Source organism: Macaca thibetana, chromosome 2 (genome assembly GCF_024542745.1).
Source record: "Macaca thibetana thibetana isolate TM-01 chromosome 2, ASM2454274v1, whole genome shotgun sequence".
NCBI lineage: Eukaryota > Metazoa > Chordata > Mammalia > Primates > Cercopithecidae > Macaca > Macaca thibetana.
In genome coordinates, this window is record NC_065579.1 from 20,772,754 (window position 1) to 20,800,197 (window position 27,444).

The 27,444-nt window shown below is 35.2% G+C and overlaps 1 protein-coding gene across 7 annotated transcripts in view; it reads left to right on the plus strand.

The window, feature by feature from the left end:
• SLC4A7 (solute carrier family 4 member 7) overlaps window positions 1–27,444 on the plus strand; it is a 107,243-nt gene that overhangs the window by 72,542 nt on the left and 7,257 nt on the right. For all 7 annotated transcript variants that reach the window (XM_050779450.1, XM_050779453.1, XM_050779449.1 and 4 more), the window contains 11 exons: window positions 2,506–2,639; window positions 4,130–4,375; window positions 6,657–6,762; window positions 9,165–9,326; window positions 9,717–9,830; window positions 12,408–12,569; window positions 12,753–13,004; window positions 15,699–15,767; window positions 17,381–17,554; window positions 21,447–21,578; window positions 24,197–24,294. In XM_050779450.1, coding sequence (XP_050635407.1) covers window positions 2,506–2,639; window positions 4,130–4,375; window positions 6,657–6,762; window positions 9,165–9,326; window positions 9,717–9,830; window positions 12,408–12,569; window positions 12,753–13,004; window positions 15,699–15,767; window positions 17,381–17,554; window positions 21,447–21,578; window positions 24,197–24,294 — 1,649 coding nt within the window. The remainder of the gene's footprint in view (window positions 1–2,505; window positions 2,640–4,129; window positions 4,376–6,656; window positions 6,763–9,164; window positions 9,327–9,716; window positions 9,831–12,407; window positions 12,570–12,752; window positions 13,005–15,698; window positions 15,768–17,380; window positions 17,555–21,446; window positions 21,579–24,196; window positions 24,295–27,444) is intronic.

The following is a 27,444-nucleotide window of genomic DNA, read 5'->3' on the forward strand; positions in this document are numbered from 1 at the left end:
TGTGGTTTTTTTTTTTTGGGGAGGTGGAGTCTCGCTCCATCACCAGGCTGGAGTGCAGTGGTGCGATCTCAGCTCACTGCAACCTCCGCTTCTCGGGTTCAAGCAATTCTCCTGCCTCAGCCTCCCGAGTAGCTGGGACTACAGGCGCCTGCCACCACGCCCGGCTAATTTTTGTATTTTTAGTAGAGATGGGGTTTCACTGTGTTGGTCAGGCTGGTCTCGATATCGTGACCTCGTGATCCGCCCACCTCAGCCTCCCAAAGTACTGGGATTATAGGCATGAGCCACCGTGCCTGGCCAGGCTGTGATTTCTTTAGGGAAAAGACAGGTAACAGTATGGCAGTGAACATAGAAACACTTCAAAAATTAGAAAAAAAAAAAAAGGTGTTCATATGGCAACATCTGCTTTTCAACCCAAGATTAGGAGAGGGGAACCTTAATTTTATACCCATTTGCCCTTGTTAATGTCTTTTTTGACATCTCCTTGCTTCTTGTCTCAATGTTTTGCTTTCTCTCTCTGTATGTATACCATTTAGACATTTTTTTCCTTTGTTTCTACTTTTTGTTTTTTTGAGACAGAGTCTCACTGTTTCGCTCAGGCTATGTAGTACAGTGGCATGATCTTGGCTCTCTGTAGCTTTGACCTCCCTGGACTTCTCTCATAGCCTCTGGAGTAGCTGGGACTATAGGCGTGTACCACCACGCCTAGCTAATATTTTGTATTTTTTTGCAGAGATAAAATTTTGTCATGTTGCCCAGGCTGGTCTTGAACTCCTGGGCTCAAACAATCCACCCACCTTGGCCTCCCAAAGTGCTGGTGTTATGGCGTGAGCCACAGCGCCTGGCCCATTTTTTTCCTTTGACTTAAGCTCTGCATAAATTCATTCCTAAATATGCTTATTGTAATTGAACTAAGGATTTTATGATGGCTTAGCAGTGTCTTCTAAGAACAAACGTTTTCTCCACAGGCAAGAAAACAAATTTAGGCCATATAATTAACAAATGTGTCATTAACATGGACACTTCCCCTTTATGTTGCCAAAAGATAAATTTGTTTATCTTTGAGTTTGGTCCTATTTTTATTCTAATAGTGGAAGTATACTTTCATTGCTTACTGTTATTTTGTGATTTTGATTTTGGAAGATGCTGTTCTAGCTGATGATGAGAATTGCTACCATTCATTGACTGTATTCTGTGTGCCAGACACCATGCTTGCTAGGTGTTTTTGCAAATACTATTTATGTTCTAGTTATCACCTCCATTTCAAAGTGAGAAAGCTTAGGCTTAGAAAGGTTAAGATATGGCCATGGCTGAACACCTAGTAGTAGTCAGTCTTCCCACTGGAAATCTAGTTTCGGAAGCCCTCCTCTTTGCCTGTTGCTGCGCTGCCTCTCATTTCAGCAGGATTGTTTCTTACAAGCTTCTTTTTTCCTACCCTTTACCAATTAATGGGCTGGCTTTTCTGGATAGTACTTTCCAGTTGACCTTGATGTTTGTATATGGTAAACTATTCATTCCTTACTTCCTTTTTCTAGTGGCATAGCTAATCATCTGATAGCCTAATTAGTTAGAATGCAATGGTGGTGGTTGTACAAAATTAGTGTGCTAACGTTTAAATTCTCTTAGTCTTTCATTTTCTCTTTATCTTTTCTTGCCAAACTTTAGTGATACTTTGTCATTTATGGTTACTATAAATTATTTTGAGGAGATTTTTCTCATTTATTTTGTTAAGTATTTCAGTTTTGATAATTGATTAAGCCTATCATATTAGATTAATTTCTTGAAAATATGTGGAAAGTTTTGCCGTTTAGAAATCAGTTTGAGAAAGATAGTCACATGTTGATTTATCACCTATTTGAAAGATCTTTTTATAGCAGTTCTTTTTTGTAGCACCATATTATTTACTATTTTTTATTTTTAAAATGAACTATTTCAGCCATATAAAAGTATTGAAAATAATACATATCCTTCTGTACTCACAGACTTAAGAAATGAGACTTATAAAGTTGAAGCCCTTGTGTGTGTCTCTCCCATTTATTCTTTGCTCCTTTCATCCCACAGCACAGGTTGAGTATCCCTTATCTGAAATGCTTGGAACCAGAAGTAGTTCAGATTTTGGATTTTTTTTTAGGATTATACTTCTGGTTGAACATCCTTAATCTGAAATCTGAAGTGCTCTAATGAGCATTTCCTTTTGAGTGTCGTATTGGCACTCAGAAAGTTTGGAGTGTGGAGTTTTGGATTAGGGATACTCAACCTGTATTGAGTTTTGAATTAAGGATGATCGCAAAAGTTTTTTAATATACAAAAAGAAAGAATTTTTTTCTTGTGTATTTAAAATGTATTTGTAATTTTTTATATTTTAAATTAAAAACTTAAAGTGGTGTTGGTTTTATAACTGCTTGATGAGTATTTTTATTTTCCAGATGTCTTACAAGTGTTATAGTAGGTTAGAGAAATGTTTATGATGTATTGCTTTTATTCATTTCTTTTTTCCTTAAACAGAGTGCAATAGAGTCTCTTTTTGGAGCATCATTAACTGGGATTGCCTATTCTTTGTTTGCTGGGCAACCTCTAACAATATTGGGGAGCACAGGTCCAGTTCTAGTGTTTGAAAAAATTTTATATAAATTCTGCAGGTAAGTAATAGCCCTCTCTACTTATCACATGTGTTTGTGTGTGTGTTTGTTTGTGTGTGTATGTATATACACACACACACAATTATATATGAAATTGTTTATTAACTTAGAAGGGAGTTATTTAATTGCTGAAAAGTAATTTGGTCAATATATGCACATTCTCATTATTTTTGAGCTACTGTATGATTGACCATACTCTGGCCCCTTCCATTCTTAATCCAGTAACTTGGAGATGAAGAAAGTAAGATTGTCCTTGAGTATAAAATCAGTGGATTTGAATGCTGATAAGCAGATCACTTGAGGGCTAAATACAAATCCTTTGTGCTAACAAATTTAAACCAGTAAGAAGGTGTTAATTTGAATTGGGTTGAAGCAATCAGAGTGAAGTGTCAGTTTCCATTGGTGAGGTTGCTCACACTGTAGAAATGAATATAGGGCACTGTAGCTGTTAGACTTTGAATTCAGCATGGCTAATACTGTTCCTTATTTTATTTATTTATTTATTTATTTATTTATTTATTTATTTATTTATTTATTTATTTGAGACTGAATCTCACTCTGTTGTCCAGGCTAGAGTGCAGTGGTGCAATCTTGGCTCACTGCAACTTCTGCCTCCCAGGTTCAAGTGATTCTCCTGCCTCAGCCTCCCAAGTATCTGGGATTACTGGCGCCGCCACCACACCTGGCTAATTGTTGTATTTTCAGTAGAGATGGGGTTTAACCATGTTGGCCAGGCTGGTCTCGAACTCGTGACGTCAGGTGATCCATCTGCCTTGGCCTCCCAAAGGTTGGGATTACAGGCGTGAGCCACTGCGCCCAGCCTCTAGTATTCTTCCTTTTGTGACATTAATGAAGTTTGTATATTTTAGTTTGAAACAACTTGATGCTATTACATATTTGATGGATCCAGCTCTCTTTCTGATTCTGTACTCACTAAACAAGCTGAATCTGATTCCAGTCTGGCATGCCACGTAGACTAATAGAGAATGCAGTGACCTGAAGTATAGATTCTGGTAGTAATTTCTTGAGGTTTAAAATAAGAAATCACTTTCCGTGGTGATAATGGTGGGAGAGGAGAGTAGTGGTAGTGATGGTAATAATGTTGGAGCTGATTACTGTATTGATACACATGATGTCTGGATCTTTAGAGAGAGTAAGATGCAATTGTTTTTTCATATAGACACCATACCTGTCATTTACTCATAACTGATTTAGAAAGTGAGCTGTAATGATTTTGAAATATTCATCGCCTAGTAGATTTTCACTGTAAGTCTTTTATATAAGTGTAATACACGAATCTATTAATAAGCTAGTCTTCAGTTGAAGCAGAAAAAGATATAGTTTTCTCTAGTCGTTATTTTGTCATTCTGTAATTCATTCTCTGTAAGGAATCATGTTTTCATGCTGTTCCATTGCTTGCTATGAAAAATTTTAGGTACAAATACTATTCCACACATGTTTATCATATTCATATTTTTCTTTCTAAACAGAGATTATCAACTTTCTTATCTGTCTTTAAGAACCAGTATTGGTCTGTGGACTTCTTTTTTGTGCATTGTTTTGGTTGCAACAGATGCAAGCAGCCTTGTGTGTTATATTACTCGATTTACAGAAGAGGCTTTTGCAGCCCTTATTTGCATCATATTCATCTACGAGGCTTTGGAGAAGCTCTTTGATTTAGGAGAAACATACGCATTTAATATGCACAACAACTTAGATAAACTGACCAGCTACTCGTAAGTATTTCTCTTTTCTCCTAATATTAAAATGTGTTTTTACAGAGATGTCAGAGCCTCAGAAAATGAATTTTTTTGCCGTCTAATAGGGTAACTAGCTATAACTCCTTAATTAGCCATGTGTTAGTGATGTGGTTGTTTCAGATGAGATTTTGTCACAGCATTCAGTGGACAAAAATATAGTTGATTAAATTCAGTATTTTTTGTTCACTGAAATAGCTTATTCACATGTATATGTTTTGATCGTCTGTTTGAATTGGATTGGCCAATTTAAATGTGATTGGCAACTGATCCACTATATATTTGAATCAGGCAGTTATTACATTGGATCTTATATTCTTTAAATCCTAGATGTATAATGTAATGTAGACTTTTTTTAAATGGTTTTCAAATTTTTCGTCTTCTTTAATATTTCTGAACCTAATTTTTTTTTTTTCTTTGGAGACAGAGTCTCTCTCTGTTGCCCAGACTGGAGTGCAGTGGCACAATCTCAGCTAACTGCAGCCTCTGCCTCCCCGGTTCAAGTGATCTTCCTGCCTCGGCCCCCAGTAGCTGGTATTACAGGCAGGTATCACCGTGCCTGGCTAATTTTTGTATTTTTAGTAGAGACAGGGTTTCGCCATGTTGGCCAAGTTGGTCTCGATCTCCTGACCTCAGGTGATCCACCTGCCTCGGCCTCCCAAAGTGCTGGGATTACAGGCGTGAGCCACTGCGCCCGGCTGAAGCTTGATAATTTTTACTGAAAGTTATTTCAATACATTCGTCTGCTGTTTAGTGTTTTCCTTTTGATAAGAAAAATGTGCAATGAAAATCTTTTTAAATTCTAGAATAAAATAGGACTTGAAAATAAATGTATAATAGTTACAAAAGTTTGGCAAGTGTATTCAATAAGTGTAAAATAGGCTTTTGAAAGTAGATATATTTAAGTAGATGCCTTTATTTGCTGTCTTTAGCAGTCACGCTTGGTGTAAATGTGGAACTGCATTTGATTGATTTACAGGGAAAAATATGGTTGCCAAAAGACACAGAAGGATACAGCTTTTCTTTTTCTACCCACCTAAGCCCCAGATACATGTACTTCCCCCTTTTGTTTATTCGTTCTTCCCCTGCTACCTTTCCTTGCACACTCTCAACTTTGACGGACGGAATAAAGAGGGTATGAAAATTCCTTTTAAGACACTGACCTATTTGAATATACTAGTGACACTATGATGCCGAATCTATTATATGCTATCTTCCTTCCTCTTAGAAGCTTTAATTTAAACAATTTTTTTTTAACTTTCTTTCCTTGCCTTTTGCTTCTTTGACCTTTATAAAGCATGCCTTTTATAGTTAGTGTCAGCCAGTTAGAGCAGTGTTTCCTTCTAGTTAACTGGGTAATTACATGTGAATTACATTTATTTGGTCAACATTCTGTGAGCGTCTGCAGGCACTGTGTTAGGAGTGTTGCCTAATTTATATTATAAATTTGTATTTGTAGTGTTACTTATTCACATCATAGCCCCTTTTGTGTATGAAGAAGCTGACGGCCTTGGAGGTTAAAACTTGCATTAGGTCAGTCAGCTACTAAAAGCGCCTGAATGGACTCTAAAGTTTATCTTTTTGCCTTTTCTCAAACAGTTCATAATCTAGTTTGGAACGTTCATGATTATTTCTTTTCATCTTTTAAGTCCGTATTTAAAAGTCTCTTTGCTTATGTGTGTTCTAGCTTTAGGCGGTTGAAATAGTTCTGGATATGAACTGAACTCTGATTTCCTTATGACTCTCCTAGTCCTGTCCTGATGAGAAACTATTTTTTATTTATTTCTTTAAGAATGAGCCCTAAGATCAACAAAGGGTGACTGTGAGTAGGTAGGGCTTGTCAGTTATAAATAATTAATGGTAGTATAACTTATTGGGAATCTGTACATGCTATGGGGGAGTGGGGGGAGACAGCAGTGACTGCTGTGGAGGTTGAGTAGATCAGCTTTAGTGGAGACTAATCTTGATAAACATGGTGGAATCATCTCAGATTTTTAAGTAAAATAGCGCCCCCTGCCAGGGACATAACTAGCTTCATTAACTAAACATTTTGATATTTGTATTGGTTTTATTTTATTTCTATAACCCAAACTTTATTTCATTCTGTTGTTTCTGATGTATTTTTCACTTTCTAGTCTCCATGCTTTGCAATGTAGGAAGAAAAAAGAAGTTAAAAACCACCACATTGTGTAATTGATTTAGTAAAATGTAAACATGAAATTCAGGATCCTTAAAAATGTATACTACTCTAATTTCTCAGATGTGTATGTACTGAACCTCCTAACCCCAGCAATGAAACTCTAGCACAATGGAAGAAAGAGAATATAACAGCACACAATATTTCCTGGAGAAATCTTACTGTTTCTGTGAGTAAATTCTGAAATAAAGGGTTTTGTAATAGATATTGATCTGGTTCTTTTAGCTTTTTCTAATTAGACATACATTTTCTTCTTGATTGATGGATAGGTAGTATGTTTTCAGTACGTAGTGTTGTTTTGACCAGATAGTAGTTGCCACTTTTTTATGTATCGTGCGCTGAAAAGTATAGGCTGAAAAGAATGGAACTGGCACGAGAGATAAGGGGAATTATATTTGACTTCCAAGATATGAACAGTATAAAGATGTGAATATACTTCTGTTTTCTAATTCTACTTAGATTGATACGTTCAAAGGAAGTGTTTACTGGGACTGTGGCTGCATATACTGGACTTTACAATATTTTATATCCACTTATACTGCCTTTTTATCAGTTCATCTGCTCCATTGACAGCTTATTTAGAAGATCTTGAAGAGCTGTGTTAATGTTCTAAATGTCTAAGTTAACCTTGTCTAACTCATCAAGACTAGTCTGGGTTGAACATTAAGGGAAGAGAAACGAAAAAGGATAACAACATGTAATGAACACCTACTGTGTGCTGAATACTGTAACAGATGTTTGTGTTCTGTTGGGGGAATATTGTCCTAACTCTGGAATATTTATTTTTGACATTTTCAAGCCTGGGAGTTAGAAATAAGGATGTAAAGTTTGCCAGTAGTTAGAATTAAGACTAAGGTCCCTTGAGCTACCCTTGTGCTTTTTATATCGTATAAGTAACTGTAGGTCATTCCTTTCTTACTAAGATGATAGTTAGTTTATAACTATATAATTTGAAGGATATTAACTGAAATTTAATCCCACTGATAATTTAAGCTGTATTGTCCAATACAGTAGCCATTAGCCACATGTGTCTATTTAAACTTAAGATTAATTAAAAGTTTAGTTTTTCAGTTAACTAGCCACATTTCAGATGTTCAGTCAATTCATGTGACTACTGGCTTCTGTATTTCCATTATTTCTGTGATTGAAATGTTACATTATCTGCATCATCTAATATGTCTATTGGGCAGTGCTGATTTAAAGCAGTAAAAATTGCCAGGCATGGTGGTTCACACCTGTAACCTTAGCACTCCGGGAGGACAAGGCCGGGAGTATTGCTTGAGATCAGGAGTTAGAGACCAGCCTGGGCAACATAGCAAGGCACCATCTCTATAAAAATTAAAAAATTACCCTGGTATTGTGACTCACGTGTGTAGCTAACTTATTGGGAGGCTAAGGAGGGAGAATCACTTGAGCCCAGGAGTTGGAGATTACAGTGATCTGTGATAGCATCATTGCTCACCAGCCTGGGCGACAGAATGAGACCCTGTCTCTAAAAACAAATAAAAGATAAAACATAGATTCATGCTTTACTATTTTATATTTAAAAAGTCATTTTTGTTAAGGAAGAGGTATAGTTAATAGAGGTGTTCAAATGAAAGTGATTTGTTACAAAGAATTCATTTCATGATGGGTCAGATGTCTTTCATTGATATAAGTGTTTTCATGTTATCCCATGGGGCCTTGCCGGGTGGGTTTTTTTGTGTTTCTGGTAATGGTATAGCTTTTAATTTCATGGTCCATGGGATGGATTAGGTTTACTAATCTCAGCACATGGCATGTGAAAATAATGGAACATTTAACTATTTTTTTTTGGTACAACTGACTTGTTAAAATGAGCTTCATTAGATTATAAGTAAGAAAAAGGAGAACTTTAGTGGCATGTACTTCTGTTAATCTCTGGTTGCCTTTCAGTTATTTTTTTTTTAACTGAAAATGAAGTCAGTAGTTTCTATAATTGCATTTTATTATGCTATATTATTATGTTACTGATTTTGTTAATGGAAATATTTTAACGGTCATTTTACTGCTCATGGTCCTGTGCTTTTAGTCTGAAGGTACTGAGTCAAGTCAGAAAAACTAAACACAATTTTTATTACTGATTTTAATTTAGATACTGTAGCCGTGTCTTGTCCAGCATCATAAAAGAGCGTAGTATTAATTTTCTATCTGCTGCTTTTGTTTTAAACCACTTGTTCAGAGACAAAAGCGGTAAAATTGTGGACAAGCAAGAATGCAGAAGAAACATTTCACAAATACTACTACAAGGCTTTCACTATAGGGAATATGGAATTGAAAGAAAGGAGTATATGAAGTGACTTGGCAAAATACTGTATTTTAGTGATTTGAGATGCACGTATTTTTCAAATTATAATATCTTGAACTCAGGATATATATTACAATTAGTTGATAGTGTGTTATAGTTGACTGGATGAGGTTTTTTTTTGTAAGGAAAACAAAATAATCGTGCCTCTTACAATCAGTTGCATCTCATGAGTCAATGAAATTCATAATAATTTATTGAATACTTAAGAATCCCCCATTCTCTGTTTTCTCTCTCCTTTTATCCAGGAATGTAAAAAACTTCATGGTGTATTCTTAGGGTCAGCTTGTGGTCATCATGGACCTTATATTCCAGATGTGCTCTTTTGGTGTGTCATCTTGTTTTTCACAACATTTTTTCTGTCTTCATTCCTCAAGCAATTTAAGACCAAGCGTTACTTTCCTACCAAGGTAACTGATATAATTTTGGAATTCTGGTAATGCTCATATTTTTGGTTTTTATTTCCTTGGTTTATTTCAAAATGGTAATACATTTTTTGGGGTTAATACTCTATGCCAGCTGGTTAATAAAGAAATTATTCATAGTGAAAAATGTATATTACATGCCTGAGCTCACAGTAGGAAGATGACAGTACCATAAGAGTTGCTAGGTTAGTTGTGAAATGTGTTTCTTATATTTTTGGAAAGAATTAAATATAAATGTTTCACTGTTAACATTGTCACTAGTTAAAAGCTCCATTTATACGTTGTAGTGGCAATTTTATCAATGAAAAATGTGAATTATTTAGCAAGAACACATAGTATTTCTGTGTTTATATTAACATGATCCCTTTAACATAGGTGCGATCGACAATCAGTGATTTTGCCGTATTTCTCACAATTGTAATAATGGTTACAATTGACTACCTTGTAGGAGTTCCATCTCCTAAACTTCATGTTCCTGAAAAATTTGAGGTAAGGATTAAAACGAGTGGCTGTTTGTTACTTGGGAATACCATACTACTTTAATGCAAGATACTATTTTCTCAGTAGTTATTTTTCAAAAGTATGTAGTCTCTCTGAAGAGCTGATGCTTTGAAAGGAAATAATTTATATGTGTTTTTCATATATATATAAACAATGACAATATGGACAGAAAAGAGACATGTGAACTTAAAAGTATCAATGCTGGTCCATTAGAGAGAGTGAATGAAAATATCGTGGTAAGATGTAGGGAGCCATTAAAAAAAAAAAAAAGTCTTTGCTCTGCTACCTGGAATTCTTGCTGTACCTTCCAGGGAGAAGGAAACACCCTTTATTCTTTTATAAAGAAGTAACCCAGGCCGGGTGCAGTGACTTGTGCCTGTAATCCCAGCACTTTGGGAGGCCAAGGCAGGTGGATCACTTGAGGTCAGGAGTTCGAGACCAACCTGGCCAACATGGTGAAACCCTGTCTCTACTAAAAATACAACAATTAGCCAGGCATGGTGGCGGGCGCCTGTAATCCCGCTACTCAGGAGGCTGAGGCAGGAGAATTGCTTGAACCCAGGAGGCGGAGGTTGCAGTTAGCTGAGACCATGCCATTGCACTCCAGACTGGGCAATAAGAGAGAAACTCTGTCTCAAAAAAAAAAAAAAAAAAAAAAAAGGTAACCTAAAATTGAATTTTCTAGGAGTGGCACAGAGGGTCTAGTTAAATTTCTAGAAGGGTAATATATCTGACAGTAGTTGGAAAGTTCCATGTAACAATTTCCGGTAGCATAAGGAGAAAACGAAATGTGTTCTATAAGAAAAATGCTATTTGATCTGAACATCCATTTGAATTTTCTGCTTTCATTAGCAAATTGAGTACATTTTTCTTCTGCTCCGTTTTTGTTTTCTTCCATTCTCCTTTGTTTATTCTAAAAGGAAAGACATTTTGAGTAGTGTCACTGGTTATATTTAATTTAAAGTTATATGACTTCTTTCAGAAGCATCTGGTTTAAAGGGGATCTGAAATAAGGAATATAATGAAGATCATTTAATTTTATAATATTGCACTGAGACCAAAAAATGTTATTTTTAAAGCCAGTGGTCTTTTAAAGTAGGGTACACAGGTGGAAAATGATCTGCCAACAATTTTTAGAAAGTCTGTGTTTCTAACATAAAAATATGAGAATATTAAACTTTAAGCTTATTTTATGAGAATATATAAATAAATGAAACTGTGAATTAGTATTGGTTCAAAACTTGATGTAATTTCCTATAATCCTGGCCTAAGTTCCTTGTTCTAGTTCTTAAATATGTCCTTGTTATTCATTTATTGATATGACTTTGAGGTAATAAATAGGCTGATTTCAGGGGGCATAAAATATACTTAGGGAAAATCAAGGAACTCTTAAGAGTAAATGGCATTGTATAAGTAGAATAAAATATTTTTATTCATATACAATATTGAGTGTGAGGTAGTTTAATATATATTAGTGTGGAAAGATTGAATTACCTGAACTTTGAAAGTATTAAATTTCCCTTTTATATTGACAAATGTTTTCATGAAGAAGAAACAAGCTTAATACCAAGTTGAGGTAATAAAAACATATGTTTTTGGTTTCAATATATGCGGTATTCTCCCAAACATACTAAACTCTCTTGATCTTAAAAAAAAAAATTGCTATAAAATACATCTTATATTGTGCTGTCAAAATGTATTAGTATCTCACAAAGTGCCTTATTTTTGTTAGTAGTTTCTTTGAAAATACCATGTATTGAGGACTAGTTCTGATTTAGTACTGACCCTGTCAAAATCACTAAGTCTGAGGACTTATAAAGCAGTTTAGTTTAGGAGTTTAGTAGATAGATTGATTTTACCTTATATGAATTATGCTGGAACATGTGGAAATGACATTCCAGTTTGCTTATCAATTTCTACATAGCAAACTTTTGAATAACAGCACTTTATTTGTTTATAATTCTGTGGCAGTTGAGACTAGGCTTAGCTGGTTTGTGGTCTGCTCTATGGGGTGCAGCCATCAGTGGGGGCAATATGCCTTCATTCGTATATCTGAGGCCTCAGCTCAGATGGTTGAAGCAGCTGGGATAGTTGCCTGGTGAACTGCCCCCGACACCCACTACCATATAGACTATATTGAGGATAGTCTTATCCTCAAGAAAGCTTATCTAGGCTTACTCAACAGCGTAATAATCTCAGGGTTCAAAGAGGGCTAGAGAAGAAGCTGCAAGGTTCGTTAAGGTTCAGACTTAGAAATCACATAGTATCACTTTGGCCTTATTCTGTGGGTTAAAGTAAGTGACAGGGTCATCCTGGTTTCAGGGGTTAAGGAAGCAGCCTCCACCTCTAGGTGGAAAGATTGACTGAGTCACATGCCAGAAGGTACACTTGTAGGGATAGGAAGAATTACTGTGGCCATCTTTGAAAATAATTCACCATATAGTTCAAGATTTAAGTTATTTCCCATTCCTTGGTATTTCTTGGAACAGATCGAGTCTGTGTTATGGAAATTTAGTGCAATACAGCAAGGAGACTTTTTAAAAATTATTTTTAATTTTTTAACAGCCTACTCATCCAGAGAGAGGGTGGATCATAAACCCACTGGGAGATAATCCTTGGTGGACCTTATTAATAGCTGCTATTCCTGCTTTGCTTTGTACTATTCTCATTTTTATGGATCAACAAATCACAGCTGTAATTATAAACCGAAAGGAGCACAAATTGAAGGTAATTTTAGAATTTGCCTTAAGCATTGTGATTCTTCAAGGGTTTGAGGTGTTTTCGTAACGATTGGAACATTAAAAGATGTAAGATGAAAATTAGCTTCTTCCCTCTTTATAATTAGTGTAGAATGTTAAATTGAGGGAACAATTTAGACTTACAGATACTTATGTTCATTTCACTTTTCAGAAAGGAGCTGGCTATCACCTTGATTTGCTCATGGTTGGCATTATGTTGGGAGTTTGCTCTGTCATGGGACTTCCATGGTTTGTGGCTGCAACAGTGTTGTCAATAAGTCATGTCAACAGCTTAAAAGTTGAATCTGAATGTTCTGCTCCAGGGGAACAACCCAAGTTTTTGGGAATTCGTGAACAGCGGGTTACAGGGCTAATGATTTTTATTCTAATGGGCCTCTCTGTGTTCATGACTTCAGTCCTAAAGGTAAAATCTCTTTATTGCAATGTTTTACAGTCTTATTATAACATTTATACTTAGTTATGTGAAAATGAAACTTAAAATATCTAAAATTGGGTTTATTTTCCACAGTTTACTTGGGAAATAATTTCATTGGGTTTTTAGTATAGCTAGCATTTCAGTGTTAAGCTGTGTATATTTTTAAAATAATGTATGCCAGGTGCAGTGGCTCACGCCTGTAATTCCAGCACTCTGGGAGGCCAAGGCAGGAGGATTGCTTGAGGCCAGGTGTTTCAAGACCAGCCTGGGCAACATAGTGAGACCCTGTCTCTATAAAAATAAAAATAATTAGCCAGGTATGGTGGTGTGCTCCTGTGGTCCCAGCTACTCAGGAGGCTGAGGTGGAGGATCGCTTGAACCTGGGAGGTCAAGGCTGCAGTGAGCCGTGATTGGGCCACTGCACTCCAACCTGGGTGACAAAGTGAGATCCTGTCTCAAAAAATAAAAAATAATATGGCAAATATCAATATGTATAAAACACTCATAAACAAAAGTATTTGTGGGGGAGGGGAATTGACCTCAGTAATTTTTAAGTGTATAAAGGGGTCTTGAGACCGCAGAGTTTGAGAGCTTCTGACCTAAAGTTGTTGTGTCTTTCACCTATGACTCTATCCTCATTCTCTCTTCCATCACATCCCTCTTGTTGGCTTTTATTTTTAATTTTATTATTGTAAAAGTTGTTATTAACATTTACATTTTGTGCTATGATGATAAGCCTTCCTTGCTTCTCCTGTAAGTTAGATTACAGAAATTTATACCCTCTGGGAACACATAAATGATATTATGATGATATTTGCTGGGGACTAAGCAGTATGATTGTGAGGACTAAGCAGTGTGATTTGCCTGCAGGGAGGCAGAAATACACCCTATTTTACTCCAGCCCAAGCCTCGAGGCCAAATAAGTCTTTCTAATATCTGTTGCCTTCCCTTACTGTAAAAAATTGTATATGCAGGTTCCCGTTTTTCCTTGTATTCATTTTTTGTATTGATACATTCTTTTTACACATGGTACCATGAGTGGTGAACTTGTTCAGAGTTCTTGCGTATTTCAAAATGTCTCTGTTTACCTCAACCTTTGATCCATAGTTAGATGTTCAAAATAATTTTCTTTTGGATCTTCAAGTCATTGTTTTCTAGAGACCAATTTTCTAATGAGAAATCTGAAATCTATTTGGTTTTTGTACTTTTATGGAGACCTTTTCCCTCTTTTCTGTAACATAAACCAAAAAAATTGTTTTTAACTTTCATTTTTGTGAAATCTCATTCAGATCCTTAGGGGGCAGTTAGGGGCTTTTCATTTACCCTGCTTAGTCTCTGTGAGTTTCCTCAAGAAACTTGTGGCTTCTGCTGTGGGGAATTTTCTTCCCCCGTTTACTTCCCTTTCATCTACTGTCTCTGTTACAGATTTCTTCAACTCCAGCTAAACAGATCTCAGACCTTTTGGATTTGGTCTAACATTCTTATCCCTCCTCCCCCTTGCTATTAAAGAAAATTTCCTCCTTTTTTCATATCATTATATTGGTCTTCAGTCTTATCAAAATTGTTACTACAAAATTTTAGTTATTTTGATGTTTATAGATTTAATTTTCATGAACTTTTCCCATTCTTATTGTTTCCTTTTCCGAGCATTCTTTTCTTTTTTTGAGTCTCACTCCATCACCTAAGCTGGAGTGCAGTGGCATGATCTTGGCTCACTACAACCTCTGCCTCCTGGGTTCAAATGATTCTCGGCCTCAGCCTCCCGAGTAGCTGGGACTACAGGCACATGCCACCATTCCCAGCTACTTTTTGTGTTTTTGGTAGAGATGGTGGTTTCACCATGTTAGCCAGGTTGGTCTCGAACTTAAGGCCGCAGGTGACCTACCCACCTCAGCCTCCCAAAATGCTGAGATTACAGGCATTGCTTGGATTTTTAAAAATATGTCTGCTTCATAAATTGTTTTCTTTTTTTCCAGTGTCCTTAGAAAGACCTGCTAAGTTGTTTAGAAGAGATGTAGTAGATGTGGTTTTCCTCTGTAGTTTTTTAATTCATTTTTCCTTATAGTACACTTCTCCCGTAGGTCAGACTGCTTTTTGTGGTTTTCGAGTAAATGGATGGGTTCTGTTAATAGCCAGACCTTCTTGCAGGATGAATAGGTGTGAACTGTGTAGACAGTTTGGGATCGTCATAACTGCCAAAGTATTCAGGATTTTATTTTGGAGGTGGATTTTAATTACTGTATTCAGTAAAGTCTACTGCATAATAATATTCACTGCAGCAGGTAGTGATAGCAATAATGATGGTTGTCACCTTTTGTGTGGTTAATATGTATCAGGTGCTTTTCTGAGTGTTTTATGTATTTGAAGTCATTGAATCTTCACAATAATCTTGATATAGAAATCAAGGTACAGAAAGGTTAAGTTTGACTTAAAACTAAGTCTGACTGCAGTACCCCTGATCTTAAGTGAACATACTCCCTTTTTAGGAAACAATATGTAGAAGATGAGCCATTTTTCAAGCAGGTTATTGTATATTAGCAATTTTCTTATGTGTGGAAATGTTAGGTCGGTCTAATCCTCATGATTGAAAGATCTTTTAATTCTAGCCCTGTAATTACTCACTGATTATGTTTTTGTGTACTTACTACTCATGAGTTCTAATTGTGGTCATTTTATTTACAGTTTATTCCGATGCCTGTTCTGTATGGTGTTTTCCTTTATATGGGAGTTTCCTCATTAAAAGGAATCCAGGCAAGTTTTAAGTATTTAATGATTTTCTATAGAAACTTGATATTTTAAGTATGTAAAGATTATTTTAATGATGGTAGTGATTTATTCTCAACTCTGACATTTTGTGGGCAGGTTAGTTTCCTAACTGAAGACTTCAGACATTTGCCAAGTGATTGTTTGCTTACTGCACATTTTTTCCTCCAGAGAGTGAGGTCATGGGCTGACATGGTCCTTACCTGTTTTTAATTGAAGCCAATGAAAAGCCCTATAACTCAATAAAGACTAGTATAGTGAGAGGGAAGATCAAAAGGATTGGACTGAAAAAAAGTTTTGGTACTTAAAAAGGTAGATATTAGTTTCCTATAAAAATAGCAAGACCCACCATTTGTGTAACAAAATACAGCTTATGAAGCCTAGCAGATACATCATTTTGTTATCCTCAAAACACTAACCAGTTGGGAGAGAGGAAAGGAAGAAATCCTAATATAAATCAGGAAACAGAAATAGAAGGACTTATTGAAGATTATTAGCTAAGCCAGTGATTTCATTATTTTGTTTTGTTTTAGTAGTTACTGGGAAACAACCTAATAAAACTTCTTAAGATTTGTACTAATGTAATTTTAGTATAAAACATTTAGGCTGGCTATGGTGACTCATGTCTGTAATCCCAACACTCTGAAAGCCTGAGGCAGGAGTATCACCTGAGGCCAGGAGTTTGAGACCAGCCTGGACAACACGGTGAGATCCTGTCTCTACAAAACATTTAAAAATTAGCTGGCTGTGGTGGTGTATACGTGTAGTGCTGGCTACTTAGGAGGCTGAGGTAGAAGGATTACTTGAGCCCAGGAGTTTTAGGCTGCTGTGAGCTGTGGTCATGCCACTGCATTCCAGCCTAGGTGACAGAGTGAGACCCCGTCTCAAAAAAAAAAAATAAAATGATCATAAAGCACAGTTAGCACTACATGACCACCTCTTCTCATGAAAAGGATGTTGTCTAAAGTTTCCAACTTATAGGCTAGTGGCAGGAAAGCATCTTTATTTTTTCAACACCATCCGGGATCTACTCTTCACTGGTCCAGAAATTATTTCCTTATCTCACGTGATTTTTAAGAGTTTTGTGCTGATCTTATTCACAGTGTGTAAATGATGAAATTAAAGCTCCAAAAGATGAAGGCATTTGCTCAGTTTTATTTTCAATTAGTAAAGAATTGTAATTGTTATCTCAGTTTATTTTCTGGTTAGATTTGGAAAGAACCTTAGAAGTCACTCAGACTATTCTGTTGTCGTGCACATTAGAAAACAAGTTCAAAGGTCACGAGAGTGTTATTCAATTATAGCAGATAAGTTTGTCTAGATATTTTAATCCACTGAATTAAACATTTTGTCTTGGGTTTTCTGATTAAATTAATTACAGCAGTGCAGGTGGTTGCTTGGTTCCTGCCCGCCACATCCCCCCTACCCCCCTCCCTGCTTTGGATCCAGAGAATCCTTGCTGTAACATTCTCCTGTACTATCAGAAAATGTCAAGGAAGTTACAGTTTAATACACAAAATCCTAAAGTTGAGTATAGATTCTTCTCCTAAATAGCAGAAATATTTTATTGAAAACTTCTTTGTTTTTTATTCTATATGTAGTTATTTGACCGTATAAAATTATTTGGAATGCCTGCTAAACATCAGCCTGATTTGATATACCTCCGTTACGTGCCGCTCTGGAAGGTCCATATTTTCACAGTCATTCAGCTTACTTGTTTGGTCCTTTTATGGGTGATAAAAGTTTCAGCTGCTGCAGTGGTTTTTCCTATGATGGTAAGATTTCTTCACACTTACTTTGTCACTAATTAATAATATTTTTACAGTAATTTTTTATTAATATTTATCATTGACTTTGAGAAAAGGAATAATGTGTTCTAAGTACCTTCGGTGTTTGAAAAATGTGAATTAGCTGTTACTTGATACAAACCAGTTGTTTCCAGCCTCGGTTTTCTTATTTTGTAAATTTTTGTTTGTTTTTCTTTTTAGTCCTTAGGCTATAGGACTCGGTTTTGTATTTTTAAATAACTTCAGAATTCAGGACGTTCATGGAACAAATACATTTCCAAATGTAAAAGCAAAGCAACCAAAACAACATGGTTCATTATTAAAATATTTTGATATATCTTTTTCAGAAATTGACAGATCTGGAAGTTAAAAAGTAATGAAGACTACCGATGACTTTAATAAGACAAGATAATTCATTAAATTATCACAGAATATTGCATTTTACAAATAGAGAATGTACATTCTTCTGTAAATGCCATGTAAAAATTGGTTTTGTACATGGCCACAGAGAAAACCTTACAGAATTTAAAAAGCTATAAAAATTACTCAAGTAATATTTTCTAATAGTTAAATTAGAAATAAATAATGGAAAGCCACTAAAATAATCTTGAATATTTGGAAATTAAACACTGTTCTAAATAATTTCTGAATAGAAAACTGAGTAAAAAAACCATCTAGAGGTATTGAAAGAGAGAAAATTGTAACAATGTTGGTGTAAAACTTTGAGCACAACTAAAACACTGAGAGGAAGGTGTATGCACTTCATTGCCTTTATTATTCAAGAAGACTTCGATGCAGCTAAGTTTTTTTTTAAAAAAATCAGTAATGGGTAAACCACTCCAAGCCCATGTAAAGAAGAAAATGAGAGAATGGATATACAAGATTAAGAAGGAGAAAAGAGAGATAACCAGAGATATGGATGTGATTCGAGGGACTTGATGAAAATAACACTTGCATGAATATCAGTAAATTTGAATATCTAGAGCAGAGGTCAATAAACTTTTTTCTGTAAAGGGCCAGATGGTAAACATTTTAGACTTTGTAGGTCACGAGAGTGTTATGTGGGTAATTACGTAATCTTACTGATGAAATTTTAGAAATAATTTTAAAAATATAGGACTACTAGAAGAATGGAATTACTTTTTATTTGACATTATTTTAATCGGGATTCATGGTTTTTGTTCTCTACTATCAAGTTAATTCCAAATGTTTATCTGTAAAAAAACATTCTTAGGTTATGGGCTATACAAAAATAGATGGTGGATGAGATTTAACTCAGGTGCTATGGTTTGCTGACCTCTGACCTGGAACAAATGGATTATTTTCATACTATATCTAAATTTCCAAAATTGACACTAGAAGTATAAAATTTGTGTATAGCCCAGTTGCACAGAAGAAACTGGAAAAGTGGTTAAAGACCTGTCCTTAAAGTATCAGGGTCAGATTGGTTAAAAGCTTAATTTTAAAGAACAGATCATTATAATGCCCTCTTGAATTATTCTAGACCAAAGGAAAAGATGGAAACCTATGCATTTTTTTTCTCAAAAAAAACTAGCAAGTTATTAACATCCAAGGCTAATTAAGTTGCACAAAAAATCTATGCTGCCTTCCTACTTACTAATATAAATGCAAAAACCTTAAAATATTAGCAAGTAAATTTAGCAGAATTTCTGAGATTAATATATCTTAATTAAGTAGACAATGATACTTTGGCTTCAAAGCAATTATTAACATATTTGTTGAAAATGTCATAGTATACGTATTAACCCAAGTGATTTTAGTTAAAAACAAAAAAGACTGAGCCCGTAATAGAATTAATAAGAATTGTGTTAGGGTGACTGCACGTTAGAAAACTTGATGAATTAGTAGGCAGTCTCTCTCAATGATCAAAAACCATAAAATACTTAAGAATAAATTTTAAAAGAAAAACCCCTTTAAAGAAAAAGGCTTTATAATAGCGGTTGTATTAGCTTCCAAGGGCTGCTGTAACAAAGTACCACAAACCAGAGGCAGTATGTGGGGGTGGGCAGCAACATGCTCTTTCTGAAGCCTCCGGGGGAATCCTGCCTTGTCTCTTCCTCTCTTCTGGAGATTTGCTGGCTGTCTTTGGCATTCCTTTGGCTTGCAGCTGGGTAACTGAAATTGGGGCCTTTGTTGTCACCTGGTGTTCCTCAACAGCTTATTTCCAAATAAGTTCGTATTCTGAGGTACTGGAGGTTAGGACTTAACTATTAATGGGGAACAAAATTCAATCAATAACAGTATTAAGGGACAACAAATAAGACCTGAACAAATACCGTGTTCTTTGTTTTAAAGACTTCATATTATAAAACTTTCAGCTTTCTGAAAAATCGCATTGAAATGTAATACAGTGCCAAGTACAAATTCTACTGGAGTTTTATCTGAATGTATGTGTTGGGGTGGGGGATGGTGTCATTGTGAACTGGATAAATAATTTGGAAGCTTATAGAAAAAAATAAATGCCAGACTCAAAAACGTGGATGGTAGAAATGTTCTGTATCTTGTCTGGGTGTGCATTATATGAATAGTATATACATTTGTCAAAAGTATCAAACTGTACACGTGCTATTTTTCAATTTTTCTGTATGTAAATTATATATTCATTAGAGAGACATAACTACTAGAGAATAACAAGATAATGATAATTATAACTAAGAAGGTTCCTGGCTAGGATTGGGCATAGAGGGCTTTGCTTTGTCATCCACTTCACTGTTCGTGTGCGGATACTGTACTGTTTTGATAACCAAATATTTAAAAATTGCTGACAAATCATTGTAGCCACCATAATATAGAATTGGCATATGAATAGACAAATCAGAAAAATAGACAAATGGGTCCAGAAATGTATCTGAATACATTGGAATTTTATCACTTGAATACCATAAGCAGGTTATTTCATTAAAGGTAATATTTCTTTTGTATGGGAGAATTTAGTATTGGACGACTTAAATGTATACTGGAAGCTAAGTAATGTTGTATTCCTTATCTGAGACCATGTTCAAAAATCATAATTGAATTCAGTATTTAAATGGTAAAATAAATTGTAGTAGAAAATGTAAAAGAGTATTGTATAATCCATTGATTGGGACTAAGTTTTCAAAGAACATAGGAAAACCCAAGTGTAAAAGGAAGATATATGCTATATTTGACCACATGATAATTAAATGTTTCTTATGTGTTCAAAAAGCATAAAAAACAGTAAAATCAGACTGAACTGGGAGAAAATGTTTGTAACATATAACACAGATAAAAAATTTCTATTCAAACTACACAGAACTCATAAATTCATAAACAAAAGTCGTAAAAACCAACAGAAAAAAACAGTCAAAGGTTAGGAAATAGCAAGTAGAGAAGTGGAAATCTCATTTGCCAATCAGCATTCAAAAACATGCTCATCTTCAGAAGCAGTTAAAGCAAATTAAAGTAGTAGTTCATTTCTCCCATATGATTGAAAAGTTAAAACCTAATGTTGGGAATAGGTACTCTAATGCATTGCTCAAGAGATTTTTAAAAATTATATATACTTACATAATATATAATGTCTTAAAAAGTAATGTTTTTGCTTTGATAGTCAGTGTTTAACCTGCTTCATAATTTCATGTGGCGTGCAAGAGATTTATTAAGGAGAAGGTTAAGAATGCCATTTCCTTTTTTCCTCTCTTTATAGCTTTTTTTTTTTTAGCAGAAAGTTAAAAAAAAGAAATAATTGACTCAATTCCTTTGAAACAAGATAATGTGTGAATAATTTTTAAACTATATGAAGCATTTTTTATTATAAGATTTAACAAATATGCTTTTGCTCTTTAAGTGATACAGTTTATATTATGTGTTACTTAATATTTCCTTCCCCTTTTTAAAGGTTCTTGCATTAGTGTTTGTACGCAAACTCATGGACCTGTGTTTCACGAAGAGAGAACTTAGTTGGCTTGATGATCTCATGCCAGAAAGTAAGAAAAAGAAAGAAGATGACAAAAAGAAAAAAGAGAAGGAGGTAAAAAGATAACCATTTTAAACTTACACCGCTTCCTTATTTAATATTTTGTACCATATTGCAGGCACCATTATAATCACTTTACATGAATCAGTTCCTTTCATCCTTCTAAGAACTTTGTATAAAGTGTAGTAGGTACTGTTATTATCTCCATTTTACAAATGAGGAAACTGAGGCAGAGAGCGACTAGGTAACTGTTCCAAATGTAGGCTCTTAACTATTTCATTGTATTGTACTTCCATAGCTCTGACACAGTAATACTTTTCAAAAATTAAATATCATGTGCTTACTTAATCAGTAATCAGAAGAATTACAGCTTTTAGCAATATTAAAATATAGGTAACACAAAATAGTTGTACATCAGAGTATATTATCTGAGTGAACGTTAAATACATTTAATATAAATTTTAGCATATATTTAATTTTATACGTAATGACAAAAAGGATTTTTAAGTAATTATCTTTTTAAAAAAGTATAATAAAGTTTTAGTCTTTATGTGCACTTACTGTGTACCACCATTAGTTGATTTGTATGCCAAGATTTAAACATACTTTATTCTGAATTGGAATTTGATTTTTAATAACCAACTCAATACTATCAGTGAATAAGAAGGAAAAGTAGAGACTTGAGTATATAGCATTGATGGTTTTTTGATTGTATTTCCTTGCTCCATTTTCCCATTCAGAATATTGTTTGGAAATCAAAGATAAGAAAGATACATATTTTAAAATGTTATGGTCCTGTTTAAATAGAGATTAAAATTTTATTGGTTTTATGTTTATTTTTCAACAAAAATTGAAATTCTTTAATTAGATACTAATTACAATATTAATTTGAATTAAGACACCAGATTTTTAAAATTAAGATTTTGGTTTTCTTCAGAGTTATATATGTAAGGTGTTTTGGTTTTTTCTTCTGAGATGGAGTCTTGCTCTGTAGCCCAGGCTGGAGTGCAGTGGCATGATCTTGGCTCACTGCAACCACCTCAACCTCCCGGGTCCAAGCTACCTGGGATTACAGGCACCCGCCACCAAACTGGGCTAATTTTTGTATTTTTAGTAGAGACAGGATTCCACCATGTTGGCCAGGCTGGTCTTGAACTCCTGATCTCTGGTGATCTGCCTGCCTTGGTCCCCCAAAGTGCCGGGATTATAGACGTGAGCCACTGTACCTGGCCTGTATGAGTTTTTGGTGATTTTTGAAATGGGATGTAATTTACCTATAAAATATATGGGCCAAATTGCCTGTTTATCACTTTCTGTATTAATTAGAATAAGGTTCAGTCATATATAACAAAAAACAAAAGTAAAAGTGGTCTTTAAACACAAGGTTGTTCTTGCGTTTCAAGTAAAAGAATTCTTGAAAGCAAGTGATGTAGTGTTAAGCCCCACAAAGTTATCAGGGGCTCCTTGTACTTTTCTCCTGACCTCAGCATATAGTTTCCATCCTCTCCTTCACTTCATGAGTCAAAATGGCTGTCAGACTCCAGCTGTCATGTTAGCATTAGAGACAGCAGGAAAAAGGAAGGGATAGAAGGCAAAATAACTTTACCATATTGTCAAGTTTAAAGAGTCTTTCCAGAATGTTCTTTCCAGTAAGTTCTGCTTGCACCTCATGATCCTACTAAGTTGCAAGGAATGCTGGGAGATTTAGTTTAGAGGTGTTTTTGTTTTTGTTTGTTTTTAAGATCTGGGCACATTGGCACCTCAAAATAGTAGAATTTCTATTAGTAAGGAAAAGAAATACAAATGTTCTCTCAGTGTCTCCCTCTACTGTCCTATCCATCACCCCCATTATTAACATCATAATTTTCTTCTGTGTCCACTGTCCAAGTTGGTCTCAACCTGAGCTTGAGCCTTGATCTTAACCAGCCTTAGTGGTCTGCTTTGCTGGGTTCTATAAATATTTGCTGAATGATTTAAGATAGTACTTTCATTGATGTACTTTTAAAAAGAGTATAGGAAATGCCATCATGGTTATTAGTAATTATTACTGGGTTGGGCTGGAGGGAATTAAACAACAAATACTCTCAGCAAATTGATCTGAGAGTATTTGAGACATTGCTGAGAGTATTTCAATTTCTGCGATATTTTTGATTGTCATAACTGGAGGGGCTGCTACTGGCATCTGATAGGTAGAATTCGGGGGTGCTGTGAAATACTCTAAATACATAGGACTTCTACAAAAGATAAATATTATACCCTAAATGTCAGTATTCCTGAGGTTGAGAAACCCTGCCTTATCTAAATGACATTCCGCTCGTATCATATTGTGATAAGGTTTCACAGAATGTTCTCTCTCATTATAAACCTACATAATAATTGATAATCACATTTATGTAATTAGATTGTAGCTAAATAGTATGAGTGATAGTGATTTACATAAAGAAATGAAAGTTATATCAGTGTTAAATTAGTCCTGTTATACAAGTGGTTGTTTTTATTTTATGTTAAAAGTATGTCTTCATGATTATAAAATTAATTTTTCAGTAATGGCAGATATGTTATATTTAAATAATGTCAGTTTGGGTTTCTAAGTCTTTAAAACATTATATATTAACCGATTCTGTTGGAAAATTTTCTGGGAAAAGTAACCTCTTCACACATGTGTTCTAAAGGAAGCTGAACGGATGCTTCAAGACGATGATGATACTGTGCACCTTCCATTTGAAGGAGGAAGTCTCTTGCAAATTCCAGTTAAGGCCCTAAAGTATAGGTGAGATATAACTTTATGCTCTAAAACTTTTATATACATGTCAAGTGTATTAATAAGCTATACAATGCTTCTTTAAAATGATTTCTATTTTATAAAAGATGATAAAATCTGCATATGGTGTATCAACTAAAGGAGGGTGTCACACAATTTGAAAAGGAAGTCCCTTGCTCCTTTCCCACCCAAGCTGGACTTGGACCAGAGCCTTAAACTAACTTCCATGCCAAGCCAATAAAATTGACTTGTCTTCTATCACTCCATCTGTCTTAGTGAAGTTTAAAATCAGTACATGAGTCTGAGAATATTTCCATTTTCCCAGTAGTGTAGCTTTTTCCTTTGTGCCCTTCATTAGGGCTGTGGTCAGTGGCTGCTGGAAAATAAAAGTTTTCAGTAATCTTTGTCAGTATCCATTCAGATACCAGTAATTCATTTTCTGATAGCCTTCCAATATATAACTATGTTTAGAGGCCCTAGAAGTCTCTTACTTTTCAAAGATGTGATTTGATTATTGGCAGTGAGGGTTCATATGATGCAAGAATTAATAAATATGTATAATTCATTGTGTGTGATTTTGGTGATTTATATTTAAATGTAAGAACTAAAGATACAGAGGTTGGGAAATGCAGACTTCTGTAGTATTAAAAGATTAACCTATATTCGTGTACACACCTGATTTCTATTTCTACACTTCTATTCCATTTCCGATTAGCTAGAGAAATCAGTCTTAGAGGCCGGGTGCGGTGGCTCATGCTTGTAATCCCAGCACTTTGGGAGGCTGAGGCAGCTGGATCACCTGAGGTCAGGAGTTCAAGACCAGCCTGGCCAACATGGGGAAACCCCGTCTCTACTAAAAATAGAAAAATTAGCTGGGTGTGGTGGTGCCTGTAATCCCAGCTACGAAGGAGGGTGAGGCAGGAGAATTGCTTGAACCCGTGAGGCAGAGATTGCAGTGAGCCAAGATCATGCCAGTGCACTCCAACCTAGGCAACAGAGCAAGACTCAGTCTCAAAATAATATTAATAACAGCCTATATTTGTGTACACACCTGATTTCTATATTTTTCTTTTTTTTTTTTTTTTTTTTTTTTTTTTTTTTTTGAGACGAAGTCTCGTTCTCGTCCCCGAGGCTGGAGTGGAATGGTGTGATCTTGGCTCACTGCAACTTCCGCCTCCTCGGTTCTCTTGAGTAGTTGGGATTACAGGCGCCTGCCACTACGCCCTGCTAATTTTGTAATTATAGTAGAGACGGGGTTTTACCATGTTGGCCATGATGGTCTCGAACTCCTGACCTCAGGTGATCCGCCCGCCTTGGCCTCCCAGATGCTGGGATTACAGGCGTGAACCACAGCTCCTGGCCCTCCTGTTTCTACACATCTATTCCATTTCTGATTAGCTAGCGAAATCAGTCTTAGAAAATGTACAGGTTTCTTCCCTGATCAGTTGATAGAAAATGTTTATTGGTATTTAATTAACTTCCTTCCATTTCTTTTTTTATTTTTTAGCTATTTATAGCTTTTACAGGAGTGACATTTGACTTGTACATGTTGATTAGTTGTGATGAATGAATTCAACTGATTTTCCTCTATACATTTTGCTATTTATTTTCACTATTGTTATTATTCTCTTGAAATTTTTGTATACTTTAAATGCCAAGCATAGAGGCATTTAATATGGATATTTAATATATCCAGCCACAGTGATCTGCTTTGATGGGTTCTAGAAATATTTGTTAAATGATTTAATATGTTAACTTCATTGATGTACTTCTAAAAAGAGTATAGGAACTGCCATGATGGTTGTTAGTAATTATCACCAACTTGCTGAGAGTATTTGCGCTTAATTTCTGTACCCTACTTTATCACTTTTTCAGTCTAATTATATATGAACCTTGATAAATTTAAGTGGAGTCTATAGTCTGATAAAGAAAAAGATATCTGTAGTTTTCCTTTTGTCTTTTAAGTGGTGACATGAGCCATGATTAATATGGCTATGTTTAAAATTTTTAACATCAGGAATGCCAGGAAATGGCTAATGTGCTTATTTGCCAGAATTTTATATCTTAAATAGCTTTGGATTACTTGGGTGGAAGATCAAATGAGATGGTATATGAAAGTATTTGGAAACTGTAAAGCCCTTATAAAAGATGAAAATAATTTATATAATGCAGGCTAAGTTTTTCCCATCTAATTTCATTTTGAGGGAAAAAAAAAACATGTACTTTCTTCATAGTGGAGGATATTTAGAAGCTAGAAAGTTTATCAGGAATTCCTTTCTTCACTTATATGAAGTTGGCAACCAAGTGAATAAATGTTTACTCGGGGTAGGCAGTTTCAAGTTGGATGGCTATGCCATTATAAACTTTGGTATTCAGACTTTGTGTACTTTTAAAAATCTGACGTGGCGAAGGTAAAGAAACCATTCATAGAGACTTTTCAGTGACCACCTCACATTTCTCTTCAATCTTAAATTTGTAAATAACATTCTGACTTTAAGTATGAACAGAGCTAGCACTTTCTAAATGACCGCTGTTTAGTCATTTGTAAACTAGTTGCCATCACATTGTTAATTTAACATTACCTAATTTGACATTTGTATTTGTATCTTGTTTGTCTGAATGTATTTTTTTAATCAAAGAAAAAGGACTTGCAAATGTATTTGTATTAACTTTGATACTTTCCTATTACTTGTGATGGACAACCTTGAGCCCCAAATTAATTATTTATGGGTATTATTGGATTTGAGGTCTTGAAGTAATTTTCATAGAAATACAGAAACAGAAACAGTTGTCTTACTGTAATAAATGGATAGTACTCTTTTTTTTCTTTTTTTTAATTCTTGAGATGAGTCTTGCTCTGTCACCCAGGCTGGAGTGCAGTGGTGCGATCTCGAATCACTGCAACCTCTGCCTCCCAGGTTCAAGAGATTCTCCTGCCTCAGCCTCCCAAGTAGCTGGGATTACAGGCGAGTGCCACCATATCCGGCTAATTTTTGTATTTTTAGTAAAGACGGGGTTTCACCACGTTGGCCAGGCTGGTCTCGAACTCCTGACCTTGTGATCCGCCCGCCTCAGCCTCCCAAAGTGCTGGGATTATAGGCATGAGCCACCATGCCCGGCCTACTCTGTTCTTTTAATTTTGATGAACTTGATAAATAC